At 37.0% G+C, this 18,409-nt stretch overlaps 1 protein-coding gene across 1 annotated transcript in view; it reads left to right on the forward strand.

Moving 5' to 3' along the window:
• TTC21A (tetratricopeptide repeat domain 21A) overlaps positions 1 to 18,409 on the forward strand; it is a gene marked incomplete at its 5' end in the record, with an annotated part of 56,453 nt that overhangs the window by 21,035 nt on the left and 17,009 nt on the right. Inside the window, 14 exons of the mRNA XM_081344501.1 lie at positions 44 to 239; positions 1,535 to 1,632; positions 2,991 to 3,191; positions 5,915 to 6,044; positions 7,133 to 7,290; positions 8,171 to 8,383; positions 10,478 to 10,716; positions 11,781 to 11,853; positions 12,827 to 12,937; positions 14,560 to 14,698; positions 15,581 to 15,687; positions 16,582 to 16,770; positions 17,313 to 17,423; positions 18,134 to 18,215. Coding sequence (XP_081200627.1) covers positions 44 to 239; positions 1,535 to 1,632; positions 2,991 to 3,191; positions 5,915 to 6,044; positions 7,133 to 7,290; positions 8,171 to 8,383; positions 10,478 to 10,716; positions 11,781 to 11,853; positions 12,827 to 12,937; positions 14,560 to 14,698; positions 15,581 to 15,687; positions 16,582 to 16,770; positions 17,313 to 17,423; positions 18,134 to 18,215 — 2,047 coding nt within the window. The remainder of the gene's footprint in view (positions 1 to 43; positions 240 to 1,534; positions 1,633 to 2,990; positions 3,192 to 5,914; positions 6,045 to 7,132; positions 7,291 to 8,170; positions 8,384 to 10,477; positions 10,717 to 11,780; positions 11,854 to 12,826; positions 12,938 to 14,559; positions 14,699 to 15,580; positions 15,688 to 16,581; positions 16,771 to 17,312; positions 17,424 to 18,133; positions 18,216 to 18,409) is intronic.

Here is an 18,409-nt window from a genome sequence, read left to right on the forward strand (position 1 = left end):
GTGTGTGTGTACATTAACTTTCTTGGAACTGTCTTATATTTAGTCTGGAAAGAATCAAGATATCCTTCAGGAAGTGTCTGACTTCATTAAAACCGCATGTAGTAAGCTCATATCTACCGATGCACGTTTTGCAAATGAATTAGGATATCAGCTAATCTTTCAAGGAAAGTGGAAGGAAGCTTCTACATGGTACAGAAAAGCCGTAGATTTGGATGAAAACACCGTAGATTCATTGACAGGTAGGTTACTACTATGTAGGTTTATATATATGTCTATTTGCCCTTCATGTTTGAACCATATATAATGCCTCTACTTGGGGCACATTCTAAGAAGTAGTACTGAGCATTTAGGTATGTTTTTGGAGCAGTGAAAGATGAGACATATTAAAAGTAAAGGTTCCCCCCACACATGCGTGCTAGTCGTTTCCAACTCTAGGGGCCGGTGCTCATCTCCGTTTCAAAGCCGAAGAGTCATTGCTTGTCTGAGGACGTCTCCGTGGTCATGTGGCCAGCATGACTAGACGCCAAATGAGCACGGAACGCTGTTACCTTCCCACCGTAGTGGTCCCTATTTTTCTACTTGCATTTTTACGTGCTTTCGAACTGCTAGGTTGGCAGAAGCTGGGACGAGTAACAGGCGCTCACTCTGTTACGTGGCACTCGGGATTCGACCCGCCAAACTGCCGACCTTCTGATCGACAAGCTCAGCGTCCTAACCCACTGAGCCACCATGTCCCTCTTGAGACATATTAAAGAGTGTGAAAATGCTGTTCATCACAGAAAAAGTCACGTGGGTATGGCTGGATAGTGGAAGACAGAAGCATTCAAAGAACAAAATTAGAAGACTTCCAGAGAGAAATGAAGCTGCTTGGCATCCTTTGGTTGAGGAGAAGAGGGGAGGGGAGGGGAGGGGAGGGGAGGAGAGGAGAGGAGAGAGGAAGCCAAAATCAACAGATAAAAGAGCAACTGTCAAGTCTCTGTCTCTAAAGATAGGATAAGCTGGAGAAAGGGGCAGTGGAGCAAACAGCTCCAAAGCCTGTTTCAGTCTAAAGAATTTCCCCTTGCAAAATGAATAATGAAAAACAAAGAAAATTTTGTCAATAAAGAATGTGAAAAAAGTAAGAAGAACTTAAGAGATAAGAAGAAAAAGAAACACATTAAACCTTAAAAAACTAGTACAGTAAGTTAGGAATAATAGAAGGATTTTAGTAAAATAAATTCACTATAAATAACTTGCATAGTTTTGTTTGTAAACATTTTGTTAATAAAAGTAGTTATTCCACCATTTGATTTGTATGGATGGTTTATTGCCATCCTGAATACATTTGAACCTCTAACTGGGGGAAGATTCAGAGAAGAGATTGCAATTAAATTGAAATATGATGATAAGCAACTTCCATAATTCCTCTTTTATGATACCTTTTCTGTTAATACCTTTTGTATTAACAGTGTTATCAATTGCTTTGCTGCTTTTTTACAATAGCAAGACCATGACAGTTATTAAAAGTATATTTTATCATATATGTTAATTACAGGGATTATATGGTGCCAAGTGCTTGGAGGAAAGCTAGAAGAAGCTGAACAACAATTAGAGTTCCTAAAAGAAGTTCAACAGTCAATTGGAAAATCTTCAGTTAGCATACTCTTATTTTCTTTGATTACTTATTTTACTTGTTTTCTTTGTAGGATCCCCATTTGTCACTCCTAGAATTACTTCCATTTGACACCATGATGAAATAATGAAATAATGGTCATGAGAACAATTGGATGTCAATTCAGTGATGATACAGGATACTTTAGTTATTAGCAAGGAATTTGTTGTATACACTATGAAACTGTACAATTAGTGCCCCTTCATGGACATAAATGATCCATGTCCCAGGTTAGAGGAATCACATTGAGCTCGAATCTCCTAATTTGAGATTGTAAACTCCAAATATTTGGCTGTGAGATGAATCTGGTTTAAAAAAAGCTATTGGACCATTCATCAACTCCCTCCCAATCCAGACCATCTCTCCACATGGCAGATAGCAGCTCCTGCTTGTGTGATGATGTTTCATGTGTTTTCATACTTCTAAAAACTTACATGGAAAAGATCACACGTACAGTTGCAGAATAAGTCCATGTAACTCCATGTTACTGGTAAAATATCTGCTTGCCTTGGCAGATTAGGTTGCTGAAATGGATTATGATGAAATGGAATACTGGAATGCCTTAAATGGCAATGCCCAGAATGGTCTGATTACTACCTGTAGTGCCTGTTCTGATTTTCGTCATGAGAAATTTACTTCTCCTTCAGTTTCCAGTGTGTTATGAGAATTGTAACCACTCATTGTATTTGACAATGAAAGTATTCTCTGCTACTGTTGAACTGGTAGAATGACTTTACTGTAAAGAACAACATTCCTGCTGTTACATAAATAATGTTTACACATGTAATTTTGCAGAATTGGTATCATTAATTGAAATACTCATGTTATTTCATTGGAAAATAACACAGAACAAATGCATGCGCATAATTATGTAGCTGTAAAATAAGGATTTTTATCTGGAAAGGGCTGCAGGTTTGCTTGTTCTCCCCATGCTGCTTATTTTGTTCAAAATGATCAGCTGGACCAGGAGAATTTTGCATATTTTTCTCTCTTATCCTCTGTCTTGCAGCCTCTGGGGACACTTCAAAGAAACCAGGGCCACCTGAGTTGGGCCTTGTTGGTATTTAGTTTAAGGATTATGATTAAAATTGGTTATTTTAATGTATTCATTTATTCATTATTAGACTAATCTCTACATCAAACCCAAACTGATTTGTGTAGAATTCACATGCAACATTCAACGTTCAACCAGTTAGAGAAATATTAGTAGAATTCACACATGAAAGAGAAGGAAACAAATAATCCTGCTCTCCTCCCTATTTACACTCTAGTTTATATAAAATGTGCACTGAATTTCGTGGGTATTAACTTCATTTTTAAGGCATTCTCTCTCTTCCAGGTTCTAGCTTATTTGCAGGCTGTTATTGCTTCAAGGAAAAACAAGACTGAACAGATTGCTGGTGCCTTTCTCAACGAAGCCGCAGAACTTCATTTTTCTGCTTTGCATGGTCTTCCTTTGAGTATTGAATATTACGAAAAGCTCAACCCCATGTTTTTGATTGAAATTGTGAAAGAATATTTGGTCTTTTGTCCCAAACAGGTAGAAAACTGACTTTCTTACTTGCACTTTCCTAAGCAGTAGAAATTTGGGGAGGGATGAGAAGCCTTTTGATATGGGGTCCAGATGAACGGAGGTTAGCTATTAATGGTGCATTCAAGCCTGCCAAAAATGTAAGATACCTTATCTCTCCACCCCCATTTTCAATTACAGGTAGTCCTCAACTTACAGTGATTCATTTAGTGACTGTTCAAAAAATGACTATTTTTTTACACTTACAACCATTGCAGCATCCCCTTGGTCTTGTGATCAAAATTGGGATGCTTGGCAACTGACTCATATTTGTGACAGTTGCAGTTTCCCAGGATCATGTGGTCCCCTTTTGTGACCTTCTGAGAAGCAAAGGCAATGGGGAAACCAGATTCACTTTACAAACATGGCACTAACTTAACCACTGCAGAGATTCCCTTAGCAACAATGGCAAGAAAGATCGTAAAATGGAGCAAAACTCACTTAGCAACTTAGCAACATAGATTTTGGGCTCAGGTGTGGTTGTAAGTCAAGAACTACATGTACTGGCACTAAGGTCTAATGCAGGGGTCTTCAAACTGTGCCCTTTTATGACTTGTGGACTTCAACTCCCAGAATTCCTCAGCCAGGCATGCTAGCTGAGGAATTCTGGGAGTTTGAATTTGAATTTGAATTTTATTGAATTTATATACCACCCTTTCCCGTAGGACTCAGGGCGGTTTACAGGGTATATAAAACATTGATACAAAAATTAAGAATAATTAAAAAAGATTAAATTAAATCCCTAAAAAATATAAAACCCCAATTAAAACCCCAATTAAAACTAAGCTCCACGGGCAGCTGGTTCCAAAGGGCAGGCGCCCCCACAGAGAAGGCCCTCCCCTTGGGTGTCATCCGCCGGCATTCTTTTACCGGTGGCACCCTGAGAAGGCCCTCCCTGTGGGAGCGCACAGGACGAAGGGAACTTGATGCCGGCAGCAGGTGTTCCCTCAGATATTGTGGACCCAAGCCATTTAGGGCTTTATAGGTCATCACCAGCACCTTGAATCTCACCTGGAGGGCAACCGGAAGCCAATGCAGCTCACGGAGCAGAGGTGTTACATGGGAGTAACAGGAAACCCCCATCACAACTCGCGCAGCTGCATTTTGCACCAGCTGAAGCCTCAGAGTGGTCCTCTAGGGCAGCCCCATGTAGAGAGCGTTGCAGTAGTCTAAATGGGAGGTCACGAGCGCATGAGTGACTGTGCGTAGGGCATCTAGGTCCAGATAGGGTCGCAACTGGCGCACCAGGCGAACCTGGGCAAAAGCCCCCCTGGTCACAGCTCCTATGTGATCTTCCAAACTGAGCCGTGAGTCCAGGAGGACGCCCAAGTTGCGAGTTGAAGTCCACTAGTCATAAAAGGGCCCAGTTTGAAGACCCCTGGTCTAATGAGAACACTTTGGGCCCATATGTCAAATAGTTTCTCAAAAATGAATGGAGAATAAGAGATTAGAACATAACGTGCCAAAGATAGTCCTTAAGTTATGACCACTTGTTCAGGAATTGTTGAAATTCACAGTGGCGCTGGATAAGGAAGACTTATGTCTGGTCTGCTAAGTTGTGGCCATTGCAGCATCCCCACACTTGTGTGATTGTAATTTCTGATATTGCTTGCCAGCTTCCCACAAACAAAGTCATTGAGGAAGCTGGCAAGAATTTGGAAGCCATTCCCACTGCTTTGTTGCATTCCATAGTGTCAGCCTGCAGCACTCCCTCAACCATGGCACTGCCAGTATACCCACCTGCCTGCTTCCTTGGGACTCCATCCTCTTTCTGCTTAACAAATCCTCGCATTACAATGGCTGTTCTGAACCAGCCCTCTTCTCGCACCCCTAATCAAAAGAAGAGACTGGAAAGCGTCCAAGGCTAAAAGGCTTCTGCCAAGATTTAATAGTAAACACACAAGAGCTTATCTTCTCAAGCAAAAGAGTTGCTTTCAGCAACCAGCCCCTCCCCAAACACTCCTTTTATAGAGAGCTCAGGGCGTGGTCTCCCTGTGCCTCCTCCCGAGGAGTCCCATAGCCTTCCTTTGTTTGTCCCTGCTCGACTGCCTCCTGCGTCGGGCGTCCTTGAACAGGGCCAGCTGTGGGTCATCATCCTCCGCACTCTCGGGCTCACACAGCTGAGCAGAGGTTCCCGGCTGAGGACTCTGCAAAGTCTCCAAATCATCATCAGCCGGTTCGTTTCCCTCCTCCCCCACATCTGAGTCCTCCGATACATCGGAGCCGGCTGTCGGACCCACAGGCTGACCCTGAGTCACAACAATGGCAACAGGATTTCTGTCGCTAAAAAAGTCACATAACATTGCCCTTTACAACTGTATTGATTAGCTATGGAAATTCCTGTCCCAATTGCTATCTGAACCGAGGACTGCCTTATAGGTGAATGTTTTTCTGCCTAGCTCAGTGTTTTGCGACCTTGGCAACTGTAAGATGTTTGGAGTCCTGGCAAGCACCATCCTTGAATAAAATACATTAAGTTCTTTAAAACTGTAGAACTAGTTTGCCACTTAACATAATGCAATAATGCTTCACTTTAGAAGACATCATCTGTATCTTAATTCCCGTAAATAGTTCTGTACTATTATCATTTATAAATCCTGTTCACATACTTTGGGAATGGCCAGAAAATAAACTATTTCACCTTGTACGTTACAGTTCTGGAAAATGTGTATTTTCACTTTTTGCCCTTATAGCCTCGGTTACCTGGCCAAGTTTTATCTCCCCTTCTAAAGCAAACAACAATAATTTTGAATCCACTAGTAAAATCAGCTCCTGGGATAATAGAGTCTCTTTTCCTCATGGCTCAAGTTAAATATTTATCCGGTAAGTTTTGATCTAATTGCTTACCCAAGTAAAAATAATATTCACAGATTTTAGATTTTTTTTTTTTTTAGTCGGTTACTTTGATAAACTCACCATAGTTGGGTCACTAAAAAGTTTGAAGGAGCCTGTTTTGTACATGTATTGTTTCCCCCCCCCCCCAACACATTTTATGATTAGTTCATCCTTATTTTTTTCTCTGTCTTCATGCTTTAAATAAATTTTAAAATAGATTCTTTCCAACATATACATTTATGCACCCAAATTTTCAGGTCTCCCTAATGAGCTTATCTGATCATATACAATGGTGTCTCACAATTTAGCTATTTTCAGACATGGCCTTAGATTATGGGAACTGAAGTTGGACATATCTAAAATACAGCACTGGAAAATATTGGTTTACGTATTAAGTAGAAGTGAGATCAGGCATTTGTATAGTAATGTCTGCTATTGATGAGATAATTCCTATAGTTCAAATATATTTTATAAACAGCTACATTCTCAATGAGCCTTTTAAGGATATGCCCGTAGCTTAATTTTGCCTTCCAAATTGGGAATAATGGTAGACAAGGGTATGCACTGGTGGCAAATATCTGTAGCTCAGGTGTAAGATGATGTCTCAAACATGATCTTGTTTCTAGAGTAACCAAGAAAATTGGCCAAGGGTATATTCTGAGAATACAGTATTGGTTGTAAGAAGTTGATTGAATTGTCCTGAAATTATTGCTTCCTCCTTAGTTTAACTCTGTTTTATTTGGACAGGAAATAAAAAGTGAGCAGATGTGTTGGCCCAACTTTGTAAAGTGTTGGCAATATAGTAACCAATATACTTACAAAAGCTGACTTCTTTCCACTTCAAATTAAAAATTCAAATATGCAAAACTACCAGTTTTTAATGGTAAAAAATACAATGCATGGTTTGAATTAATACGGTGAATTATTTCAATGCTTAAAATTTTTTTTCTCACTTCCTTATAATATAACCAATAAGATGTATAGGTTCAATTTAGCAAACTACTTTGTGAGTTCAAAACAATCAGAACTTTAAGAATAAGAAGCAGATGATATAGAAATATAGAACTGTTTTGCAGGAGAACCTGAAACTGCCCAAGGTACATTGCAACGTTGTCTAGAGCTGGACCCAACATTAACAGATGCTAATCTTCTTATGGCCCAGATTCACCTTTCCCAAAGAAACATCAAAGAATGTGCCCATTCACTTGAAATAGGGGTTAGCTACAATTTTCAGGTGAGACTGAATCAGAAGAAAATAATTTCAATATGTGTGAAAACTGACTCTTTTGCTGTACTGCCTATTGATCTATTTAAGAATTAAAAAAAAATCAAAATAATTTTATTTTGAGACTTGCACACATTTAAAGGAGAGGAAATTAGTAAGACGAAACTTGTTTCCCCGCTGTAGCCTAAAATTGCCTTTTTAATCATTCCATCTTTATAGAGAACCCTGACATACATACATACATACTTACATACATTTATTTTTGTTTGTTTATTTATTTATTTACTAACAAATTTATATAGCTGCCCAACTCACACTTAAGTGACTTTGGGCAGCTTACAAAATGTAACAAATCAACTATATAATAAAAACTATTAAATGAAAAACAACCCATTTATCAATGAAATTTGACACTGCCATTAAATCCCAGTTTCATTTCCCCCCCTCTTTTTAATGTTTGATTCATAGTAATTTAAAATACTATTTGAATCCTTACTTGTCCAATGTGTTCTGCTGAAACATCAATTAAGTATATATTATAGGGCTTCCATGCTGAAAATTCTTCCTCCAATGTTTTTATTGGAGCAGCATTAATTATAGATTGCCCTTTACCCCTTAACCTCTGCTCTATGTATGGTATAATTAATTAATTTATTTTTTTTATAAAATTGCAAAATAAAACATATTATTTTAAAGAACCTAATAAAGCTAGTGTTTGCAAACTATCATTGTGGGGTTGAAACTAACAGTTGGCATCCTGTGCCAACCTAACACAAGCATTTTAAAGCAGAGGTGGGGAACTATGGCCCCATTATGACTTGTGCACTTCAACTCCCAGAATTCATGAGCCAGCATTTTATTTGTGTCAACTTCTAATATTTTTTTCTAGCTTCGTGATTCTCCACTGTACCACTTCATCAAGGCTAAAGCACTGAATAAAGCTGGGGAGTATCCTGAAGCGATTAAAGTCTTAAAAATGCTTATCAATATACCTCAAATGAAAGGGGACACTAAGAAAGGCCAGGGGCCCTTTGTCACAATGAGTGAACAGGTCTCCATTTATCTGGAACTTGCTGAAGCTCTTCGACTTAATGGGGAATTGGTAAGAAATCAAAATTATTTACCAGATATTGAAGATATTTGCAAAAATGTAAAACAGTGTCACTATTCTAATTATTATTATTTTTATTTGTTAAAAATTAGGTTTTTAACAAAAAAAATAATATCTAATGACTTTTGTTAATTATTTTTAAGTGATTCAATATTCTGTGAATGCATCCATTTTAATTTTCAATCTGAGAAATATCAATAAATATAACCCGTATAAACTAAAGACTTTTGTCTTCTTAAAAGTGGGAAGGGAACCTGAGAGAAAAACAATTAAGAAGAATTTTAAAATCAAATCAAAAATTAACTAGCTAATATTGATACTAACATTAGTATAAATTTTTTAAAATACCTCCAGGGAGGGAGATTATTTAGAATATTTGTTCCAAGCATTAGGCTTTGCATGATTTGGATCTATTGATTTATAGGCCATTGTTGATTTATGCTGCATAAAAATTGGAACATGTTCCTCACAGTTAAAAAACACTACTAACTAATTTTATGCCTGAAGTGTTATTTAAGCAATAATCTTCATCTTTATGCTCTCTTAGTTAGTTAGCAGTAGTTGATATCTGCTGAGTATAAAGCAGGACTTTCTCAGTACTAACACTCAAGCTTTTCCAATATGGGACTATTATTTACCTGAATGCATGTTATGGTCCAGTGAAGGCATAGTCATTAATTAATCATTAAAGAAGGCCAGTTGCTGGCTTTGCCAAAGTAATCAGGAACAGTTTCAGCTAGTTTATGGTGCAAGCAACTGTTATAAATAGTTCTTTAAAGTGATTAAACTCTTGCGAGATTATCAAACGTTGAAAGATTTTGGCAGATCATAATGAGATTTCATAGACTAACTTTAGATTAATATGTTGTGCTTGTGGCTTTTTGTGCAATTGTTTATTTGTTGTGAATTATTGTTCCATACAATTATATTTTAGCTATTTTCTCGTGTCACCAAGGACAGTGAAATTAGAGAAATATTACTAGTGAATTCCATACCTTGGTGAATAATTAGTAAAATTTTTAAAGTTATGTAATGGCCTTCTTGAAACCTTGAATAGTGATGCATCTGCAGCTATAAATCAAAGTGTCCCTTTGCTTAATTTGAATAGCTGACCCTCTTCCCAGAAATTTAGGGTTGACAAAGAAAATGACCTTGATAGCAATACAGGCAGTCTTCAATTAACACCAGTAACTGGGACCAGAATTTCCATCATTACGTAACACAGTCCTACAGCGTGATGTCCTGTGACCAAGCTGCTTAGTGATGGCAGTTTAGCAGTCCCCAGTGTTAAGTGTGGACCACGTGGGTTATTAAGCAAGGACCTTATGTGATCATGACTTCCGACATATCGGCTTCCCCATTGCCTTTGCTTATGGGAAACTGGCAGGGAAGGTGACAAATTGTGGTCATGTGACCACAGAGACACTACACAAGCTGGAACTTCAAAAACTGGTCATACCTGCCACTTATTCAATGCCACTGCAAGTTTGAATGGTTGCTGAGAGAGTGGTTGTTAATATATGCAAGAACTATCATTTGTTGTTGGTACTTTTTCTTAGGTCCAAAAATTAAAGTAACATTTGGGAGCAGCTCAAGCAGATGCTGCCCTGATTAACTGGATTATAAGAAGTGGGAGGAGGTACAGCACAATCAGACTTGTAAGATTTTGTTATCACAATCTTACTGAGATTGTGATAACAAAATCTTACAAGTCTGATTGTGCTGATTGTGTATATCCTGATCGGGTCTGGTGAGGCTGACAATTTGCTTTCTGCTTTGTTTTGTGACAAAGAAAAGGTAACAACAAGGTAATAATAAAAAGGAATAACATCTCTTCAATTCAGCTCTTCAGTTTGACTTTGATTTCTGACGTAAACCATTTTTTAGCCTCGATCCCTATCTCCTTTATGGAAATATACTGGTATTCTTCTTAGATGTTATATAAAAATTACTGGAGTTCATATATAATAGTCATTAAATTTTCTAAAAACGCTAAATACTGTAAATGTTAATAATTGCATCTGTAATAATTAAATAATCATTAAGGTTTGCAGTTCTGTTTTTACATTCATTTTCACATTCCAGCATGAAGCTACCAAGATAATGCAAGATGCCATCAATGAATTTAGTGGGACCTCCGAAGAAATCCGTGTCACTGTTGCTAATGTTGATTTGGCTCTCAGTAAAGGAGAAGTGGATTTAGCTTTAACAATGCTGAGGAATATCACTCCCAATCAGCCATATTACACTGAAGTTAAGGAAAAGATGGCTCAGATTTACCTTCTGATCCGAAAAGATAAGAGATTATATATTGGATGCTATTGGTAATTTTTTTTTACCTCAAATTAATGTCTTTTTTCCCTGCAACCATTAATTTTTGTATTTTGCTTAAGGGGCAGAGAAGAACATGAAAATTAGAGCAAAACATGAAAATTATGACCCGTTCTGAATAATACAATCTGAAAATATAATACTGATTTTAGCCAGAAGGCTGAGAAAAATTCTGTTTCCAGATTCTTGTTATGCACTAGCTCAGATGACACCCTTTCTTTAAGAAACAACAACACAATTGCTTATGAATTTAATTGAGCTGTTGAATGCAAATGTGTTAAGTCACTATTTGTATTAAACTCTTAACACAGAGCAGCACTTCAGCTTTCCTTCTCTCGGTGAGTGAGCAGGATTTTCTGGTATGTGTCTTTGTGCATTTGAATACACTTACATACAACGGTTAGATCAACTTTCTCAACCTATAACCCTCTAGTTGATGCAACACGGACATTTTCTGAGGACAGACTTGTATTATAAAGGACAAGGTTCTGAGAGAAGAACAAAGTTCACCAGGGAATAGTATACTCCTTTTTAAAACGACAAGACTGAGGCTTCCCTTTCTCTCCACGTTTACAATAAAAGTGTTATCTCAGATGTAACAGAATCTTCATGTCTCCCTATGGATGTCTTGAGTGTATTCCCATTTCCTAACGTGATTGGTTATGCAAGTATTTTTTGTATTTGTGCATTATATTTACCATTTGCTTACATGAATGATATATCCATTCATACCGCAGTGCAGCTGGGCAGGTGTCTATGGAGAGTGTCAATCATCCAGGTCATGGTTGTCCTTAAAGGTGTTTTTTCCAAAAGGAAACTGGACTTTCTTGGGGTTTTTTTTCCTTTGAAAATGTTAAGTTTCTCGGATAAGAAGTGAAATGTTTACAAAGAAAAAACAAAGTCTAGTTGCCTTTTGTAAAAAGCACTTTTGGGAGCTAGGCAATTGAATTGTCCCAATCTGGAAGTTACATTTTATTTTTTTGCTTGCGAAAACTTAAAATTATGGTCTATATTTTTAATTTTTTTCTTCTAATTTAAATACCATTCTTTTACCTAGTGAGTTGTGTGAAAATTTGCCGAGTCCTCATACTAGTCTTCTCTTGGGTGATGCCTACATGAATATTCAAGAGGTTAGTAGTTTAAAAAAATTGTTTATTATTGATTCATTCTCTCTCTCCCCCCCTTCCTCCCTCATGTGTATGTATAAAATATTAATCATGTGTAAGGCAAATTACCCTTATTTGCTGCCTAAAACAGGTGATATGATCTAGGAGGGTTTGCATAGACATAATCTTCTCTCCTGTCTTTTAAGGTATCAAAACCACATGTGAGGTATTTGAAAATTATAGAACTTCACAGTGTTTTTTTCCCCTTAAACTCTCTACATCCTCAGTCCCAAAAATAAATCTCTACGTATTTCACAAAGCTTCTTTGCCCCAATGGAGGCAATCTGTTTCTGACTTTTTCTGTAGTATGGATTCCTTCACTCCCCCTCCTTTAAGGTTTCCCCACAGACCCTCATTATATCATGTCTACTCTTCTAAAGTTCATCTGCTCATTCAATCTCATTCAATTATTCATTCAGCTAGCTAGCTAGCTTCTAAAGAGAACTGCTGTTATGTTTATAATAGAAACATGGTTAATGTACATGCAGGAGGGAGGCAAAATTAAGTTCCCATTCTTGTTTGTTTGTTTGTTTGTTTGGAAAGGGGGGGCTAATAAAGATAGAAGTGGCTGTTTTGTTGGTTTCTGGATTCCTGTACTGACTTGTGCAAAGGGGTTAAGTGCAGGGACAATAATTTGACAATTAACCTGCAAATGGCACAGTACTCCTTGATCATTGAAATAGATATAGCCTAGTACTAACTATACCAATCAAGATGGTTTCTGCTGTCTATACATTAACAGAAGGCATTAAACCCTGTCATCAGTAGAGTTTAGACAACAAACAAGTGGGACATTAAAAAAATTATCTTTAAAGTGAGTGTCGGTATTGAGTCCAGAAAAACAAGCACAGGACAAAGCTGAAGTAAGGGAATTCCAAAGTTATCATGATTAACATTACATATAAAAATAACTGCAATGTTACTTTCATTGTTTTAGCCTGAAAAAGCTTTAGAGGTCTATGAAGCAGCTCAGAAGAAGAATCCCCTGGATGCAACAGTAGCACGGAAAATCGGACAAGCTTATGTGTACACTCACCAATATAACAAGGTTCAGAAATAGATTTTTTTAAAAAAACTCAACATCATTCAGAACTGAGCCAAGGCAACATACAGCCTGTTATCATCTTTTATCTGCCGAACGAACTGTATTCGCATTTGAGCGCACAGCCAGAATTAGGATTTCGGATTAGTCTGTTTAATTTCTAAGCTACTGGGCTGAAATGGAATTAGATACAAAAGGCTATGTAATTGAGGACATTTTTTTTCTTAAAAAAAGAGAACCTTCTCAGTTTTACAGGACTCACTGATGTGGTGGCAAATTTTAAAGTGCAAGGGTTTTCATAATAGCCCTGTATCCAAGAAAAATGTGTAGGCACGTCCCTTGCTTTTATTGTATTAATTAGAATCTTCACATAAAACTGAATGTTCTAATTAAAAACCCCATAATAAAGCTCACCCAATCCTGTGTGTATTTATCAGGGAAGTTCTACTATGCTTAGCAGCAGGGTTTTTTTTCTCATAGAACGCTCAGAACGGAGTTCCGGCACCTTTTTTGGATGGAACCTTGTAGGGTAGGCAAGGCGGATTGTATGACGTTTGTTAGTTGGAACCTTGTAGGGTAGGCAAGGCGGGTTGGATGACACATGTGAGTTCCGGCACCTTTTTCTTTTACAAAAAAAGCACTGCTTAGCAGATATATAAACACACATTTGTTCTTAATCCAGAATCCTCACCTAGCTAAGACACAACCTTTTCACTCATTATTGGAAATGCAAACAGTATTGAAAAGATGCATTGTTATTTAAAATGCTAGCATGAGGTAGAAAGGAACCTCAAAACAAAAATTATCCACCTTTTCCTTTATTATTTCTCTTGCATTTCTTACTATTCTTTCACAAATAACAAAAAACAAAAGCTTTGGTTCCAAGTCCTTTTAAGGCTATCCATTTCCCAGAGCAAATTATGCCGATACTTTTTTTTTCTGGGAAAAAAAAATAGTCTTGCTGTTTGTTTTCCTTCCTTTTCTAGCTCATTAAATTGAGAGGGGTACAGCTCATTATTTGGATTGCCTTATTAATCCAAATAAATTTGCAGACTTGGCTTGCTCCACATTATTGAGATTTAGGAAGACAAACAAAACCTGATTATTTCAGCTGATCTTAGAAAGGCAGATGAATATTTTATTAATTTTTTTCATAGGACTAATTGATTGTGTAATGCTATTTATTCATTAGTGGGGATTCTGGTAGTTACATTTTTGTGTATATTTGATAGGATTGTAAACCAAGCAGAATCCGTGGAACTGTATCAGCCTATTAAAATTAATTAATTATATGCATGCTGAACCAAAGTACAGAAACTGAAAAATTACATGGAATTGTTTTCATTGGAACCACTTCCATAGAACTCCATGTTAGAATATTTTTCCATGTTAAAACAAAGCAGAATTTTAAAAGAGAAATTGTACGTAGTTATAGTTTTCTGTTCAGAAAGTGTTTATCGGAGTGGATTCAATTTGGCTGTGAAGTCATACAGTCTATTGAGAGCAGCAGATTTGATTATGATACAATTTCTTTACCCAGCTTAGATCAGTAAGTCTCACAGAAGCATGTTTTTAATTCATAGCCAAAAGCTGGGGCTCTATTAACGATATATATAAAATTGTTTCAGGCTATCAATTATTATGAAGTTGCTCTCAAAATGAGTGAACAGGATTTTTTGTGTCATGATCTTGCTGATCTCCTATTAAAACTCAAAAAATTTGGCAAAGCTGACAAAGTTCTGAGCCAAGCACTAGATCATGATCCAGGTAACTTTTTTTCTTACTTTTTTTTTTGGGAATCTTCAGCTGGAGTTTTTATCTTGATATAAGGCAGAAACATGCTCTGTCATCTACATTCCACATATTTGTACATGATACCTCATTTCTCCATTGAGGATTTTTTTTTACGGCTGTTTGTCTTACCTATCGCATTATCCCTGCCTTATCTATAATTAAACTTATCTATAATTGAGACCAGTGGTGGGATTCAAATATGTGAACAACCGGTTCTCTGTGTGGATGCTGCTTCTGGAAGTCCATTCTGGGCCTGGGCAAAAAAAAAATTAGCTGCTGGTTCCGCCGAACTGGTGTGAAACAGCTGAATCCCACCACTGACTGAGACTCTAGAAAGAGTGCAGAGAAGAGCAACAAAGATAATTAGGGGGCTGGAGGCTAAAACATACAAAGAATGGTTGCTGGAATGGGGTATGTCTAGTTTAATGAAAAGAAGGACTATAACATGGTAGCAGTGTTCCAATATTTGAAGGGCTGCCACAAAGAAGAGGGAGTAAACATATTCTCCAAAGCCCCTGAAGGCAGGACAAAAGCAATGGATGGAAACTAATCAAAGAAAGAAGCAACTTAGAATTAAGGAGAAATTTCCTGACAGAACAATTAATCAGTGAAACATCTTGCTTTCAGAAGTTGTGGGTGCTCCAACGCTGTGAAGTTTTAAAGAAGAAATTGGACAGCCATTTGTCTGAAATGGTTTCCTGCTTGAGCATGGGGCTGGACTAGAAGGCCTCCAAGTTCCCTTCCAGCTCTGGTTTTTGAAGAAATGACTAAGGAAAACTGTGCAAGGCAGAATTCTGTATCTAATTGTTCAGAAAATATATACAAATCAACAAATATTTGTTTTTAAACTTACAGCTGATGATCTGCCTTCAATGATGAAAGATGTGAAAAATCTAATATTATTAGCAAAGATTTATGAGACAACTAAAAGAGGAGAAATTTTTCTGGAAACCCTGACAAAGGTAAAATATCAATATTACATGAACACAAGAATTATTTCAAAGTAAATACCAGTGTACGAGATAAAATACATACTTGTGTTTTTCAGATAAGCCAGTTTGAAATCAAGTAGCAACTTAACTTTTGTATCATAATAAGCTTATGATATTTATAACCTACTCTTTCAAACAGTTGAGAGCAACTAGTTCATCTTTCTTAATTTGGTCTCAACCAACAGAAGAGTTGACAGTTATCAAAACAGGAAACAGATGTAAACTGCCATGCCTTTACAAAATAGCCCACAACATCAAAACAGTGGAAGCAAGCAATGGTTTTGCCATAATAAACACCTATGTTTGGTGTCTCCATTGAAAGTAGGGGATTTATTGAAATTCTTGTATTGTAGCCTTAGTATTCCTTCTATGAAACATTACTGATCGGAGCATTTAGGGTTTTTATCCTTGAATTAACTGTTTCTGGTCTAGACTTCAAAGAGAGAAGTCTGATATCTAAAGCAAAGCCAAAATAGCATGCAAAATTAAGAAGTCATTAATAATGAGAAATGCTGCATAGAAAATGTATGCATAGAAAGAAGAATCCCTAACATCCTGATTAAATCTTCTTCCTGGGATTGGACAATCAATTGTCTGATATGGTATAGGGTCTCCTCCTTGGGCAGGGGGTTGGACTAGAAGACCTCCAAGATCCCTTCCAGCTCTCATTACTCTATTATTCTGCTAAGATAAAATGGTAGGGGGAGAAATCACGTGTGCCATTTTCCTCAAAGGAAAATGGAAGATATATCTAATTAATTGCCACTAATAAGTAATTGCCTCAGAATTAGATGTTCTAATCTACAGGTAGTAGCTTACATGTAGCCTCAATTGCCCTAACTTTATACATTTGTCACGGTGAAGGCTTATGACACCCAACAAAGGATATTAAAGAGAGTTCGTGTGGAGCAGCCAGAGTTGATCCCTTCTCAAAAACAAATGCTACTAACAATCTGTGTGCAATTTGCCAAGTTCCATCAATCAGAAAAGGTATATGAAAAAGCTGTGAAGTACTACTCAGAGGCCCTGGCCTGCGTACCAACTGATAATAAGGTAAGCAACGCTCCACCCAAAAGGCAAACCACCTAAGCTGTTCAGTTCTGGGACTTCTTACAAAAAATGCCAGGTCACATTCAGTAAAAGCATTTTTTACATTTTCAAGCAGCAATATGTATAACAGGTTATTTATCATAAATTCGTTTTGCTTAATCTGTTGTGAGGATAAAATACTAATTTACCCATATGAAATAAGTAGCCAAGATTGAACTGGATAGGTAACAAAACAAGTCTTCCAAGTATGAATTACCAGAAGAAGACAAAGCATAATTACAGTGATACGGGTCACACTGCTGACTTACCTCAGCAAAGCTTAGAAATGAACTTTTGCTTTTAGATTTGAATTTTTTTTTTCAGTTCTCCAGCACAAAATATGGGAATTCAGGATGGAATTGAAAAGCAACTCATCCAAAAAGCATAGTTAATTATGGTCTATATTTCTACTGTAGAGAAAGGGCTAGAGGTATCTGATACAATTACCAGTGCCTTTTCTATTTCAATTTATTGCTGAATGAATGTTATTTCCATTTTATTTGCAGATAATTTTCGAATTAGCTGAACTATATTTGATACTAGGAGACACAGACCAGTGTGAGCATTACTGTTCTCTCTTGCTTCAAGACAATGAGTGCTGTGAAATTGGAACAATGGTATGCAGTTTGTTTGCTTTCTTATATACTCAGCTATAAAATGAAGCTTTGTTGTGGTTTTCTTTATCTTGATAGCCAACTATGGCTCTTCACTGGGTGACAATTCTGAAAAAAAGTTTGAAAAGCCCTAAAATTAAAACTCAGTTGTTTGGACCTTATGAAGCAGCTCTGTTGCTCACATGAAGACATGTGATAAAGGGAGCCTCAACAATGCTTTTTTTTGTACAAAAGGCAACAGGACTGTTTGGAGGTCTTCTAGTCCAACCCCCTGCTCAAGCAAGAAGCCCTATACCAGACATGTCAAACCCGCGGTGTCACGTGACATCACATGACGTATCAGAGCTTTTTCCCCATTGCTGACAATGGGGTGGGCGTGGTTTCCTCGTGACGCGTCCGTCCCATCCCAACTCTGTTATTTAAATGAACTATTGTAAGTTGAGGACTTATCTGTACATGTGTGTATGTAACCATATCTTATTTTAACATTTATGAGGTTTTATAAAAGAAAAAATTTAAAAAATGCTGTGGTTTTAATTTCTATTGAAATATTTCCTGCTTGAGCAGGGGGCTGGACTAGAAGATCTCCAAGGTCCCTTCCAGCTTCTATTCTATTCTATTCTATTCTATTCTATTCTATTCTATTCTATTCTATTCTATTCTATTCTATTCTATTCTATTCTATTCTTTAAATATTTTTTTTCTTTTGTTAGATGTTGGCAAACCTTATGTTTAGAAAAGAGAAATATGAGCAAGCCATAAGTCTTTACCGGAATGTTTTGGAGAAAACGCCTGGTATGTGTTTATAATTTAATAAAAGCACTTAAGTGTTTCTTTAGGACCTTAAATGGGATTACTAAAGTAGCTTACAAAACAGATTAAAAGATTATCAAACTAAATAATTAAGTTTTCCTTTTCCTTTGTAATGTTACCAAGAATTTAACTGAAAAGTATTGAAAATAATATTTTCGCTAAAAATATAAACTTGT

Source organism: Vipera berus (genome assembly GCF_964194415.1).
Source record: "Vipera berus genome assembly, chromosome: Z".
Taxonomy (NCBI): domain Eukaryota; kingdom Metazoa; phylum Chordata; class Lepidosauria; order Squamata; family Viperidae; genus Vipera; species Vipera berus.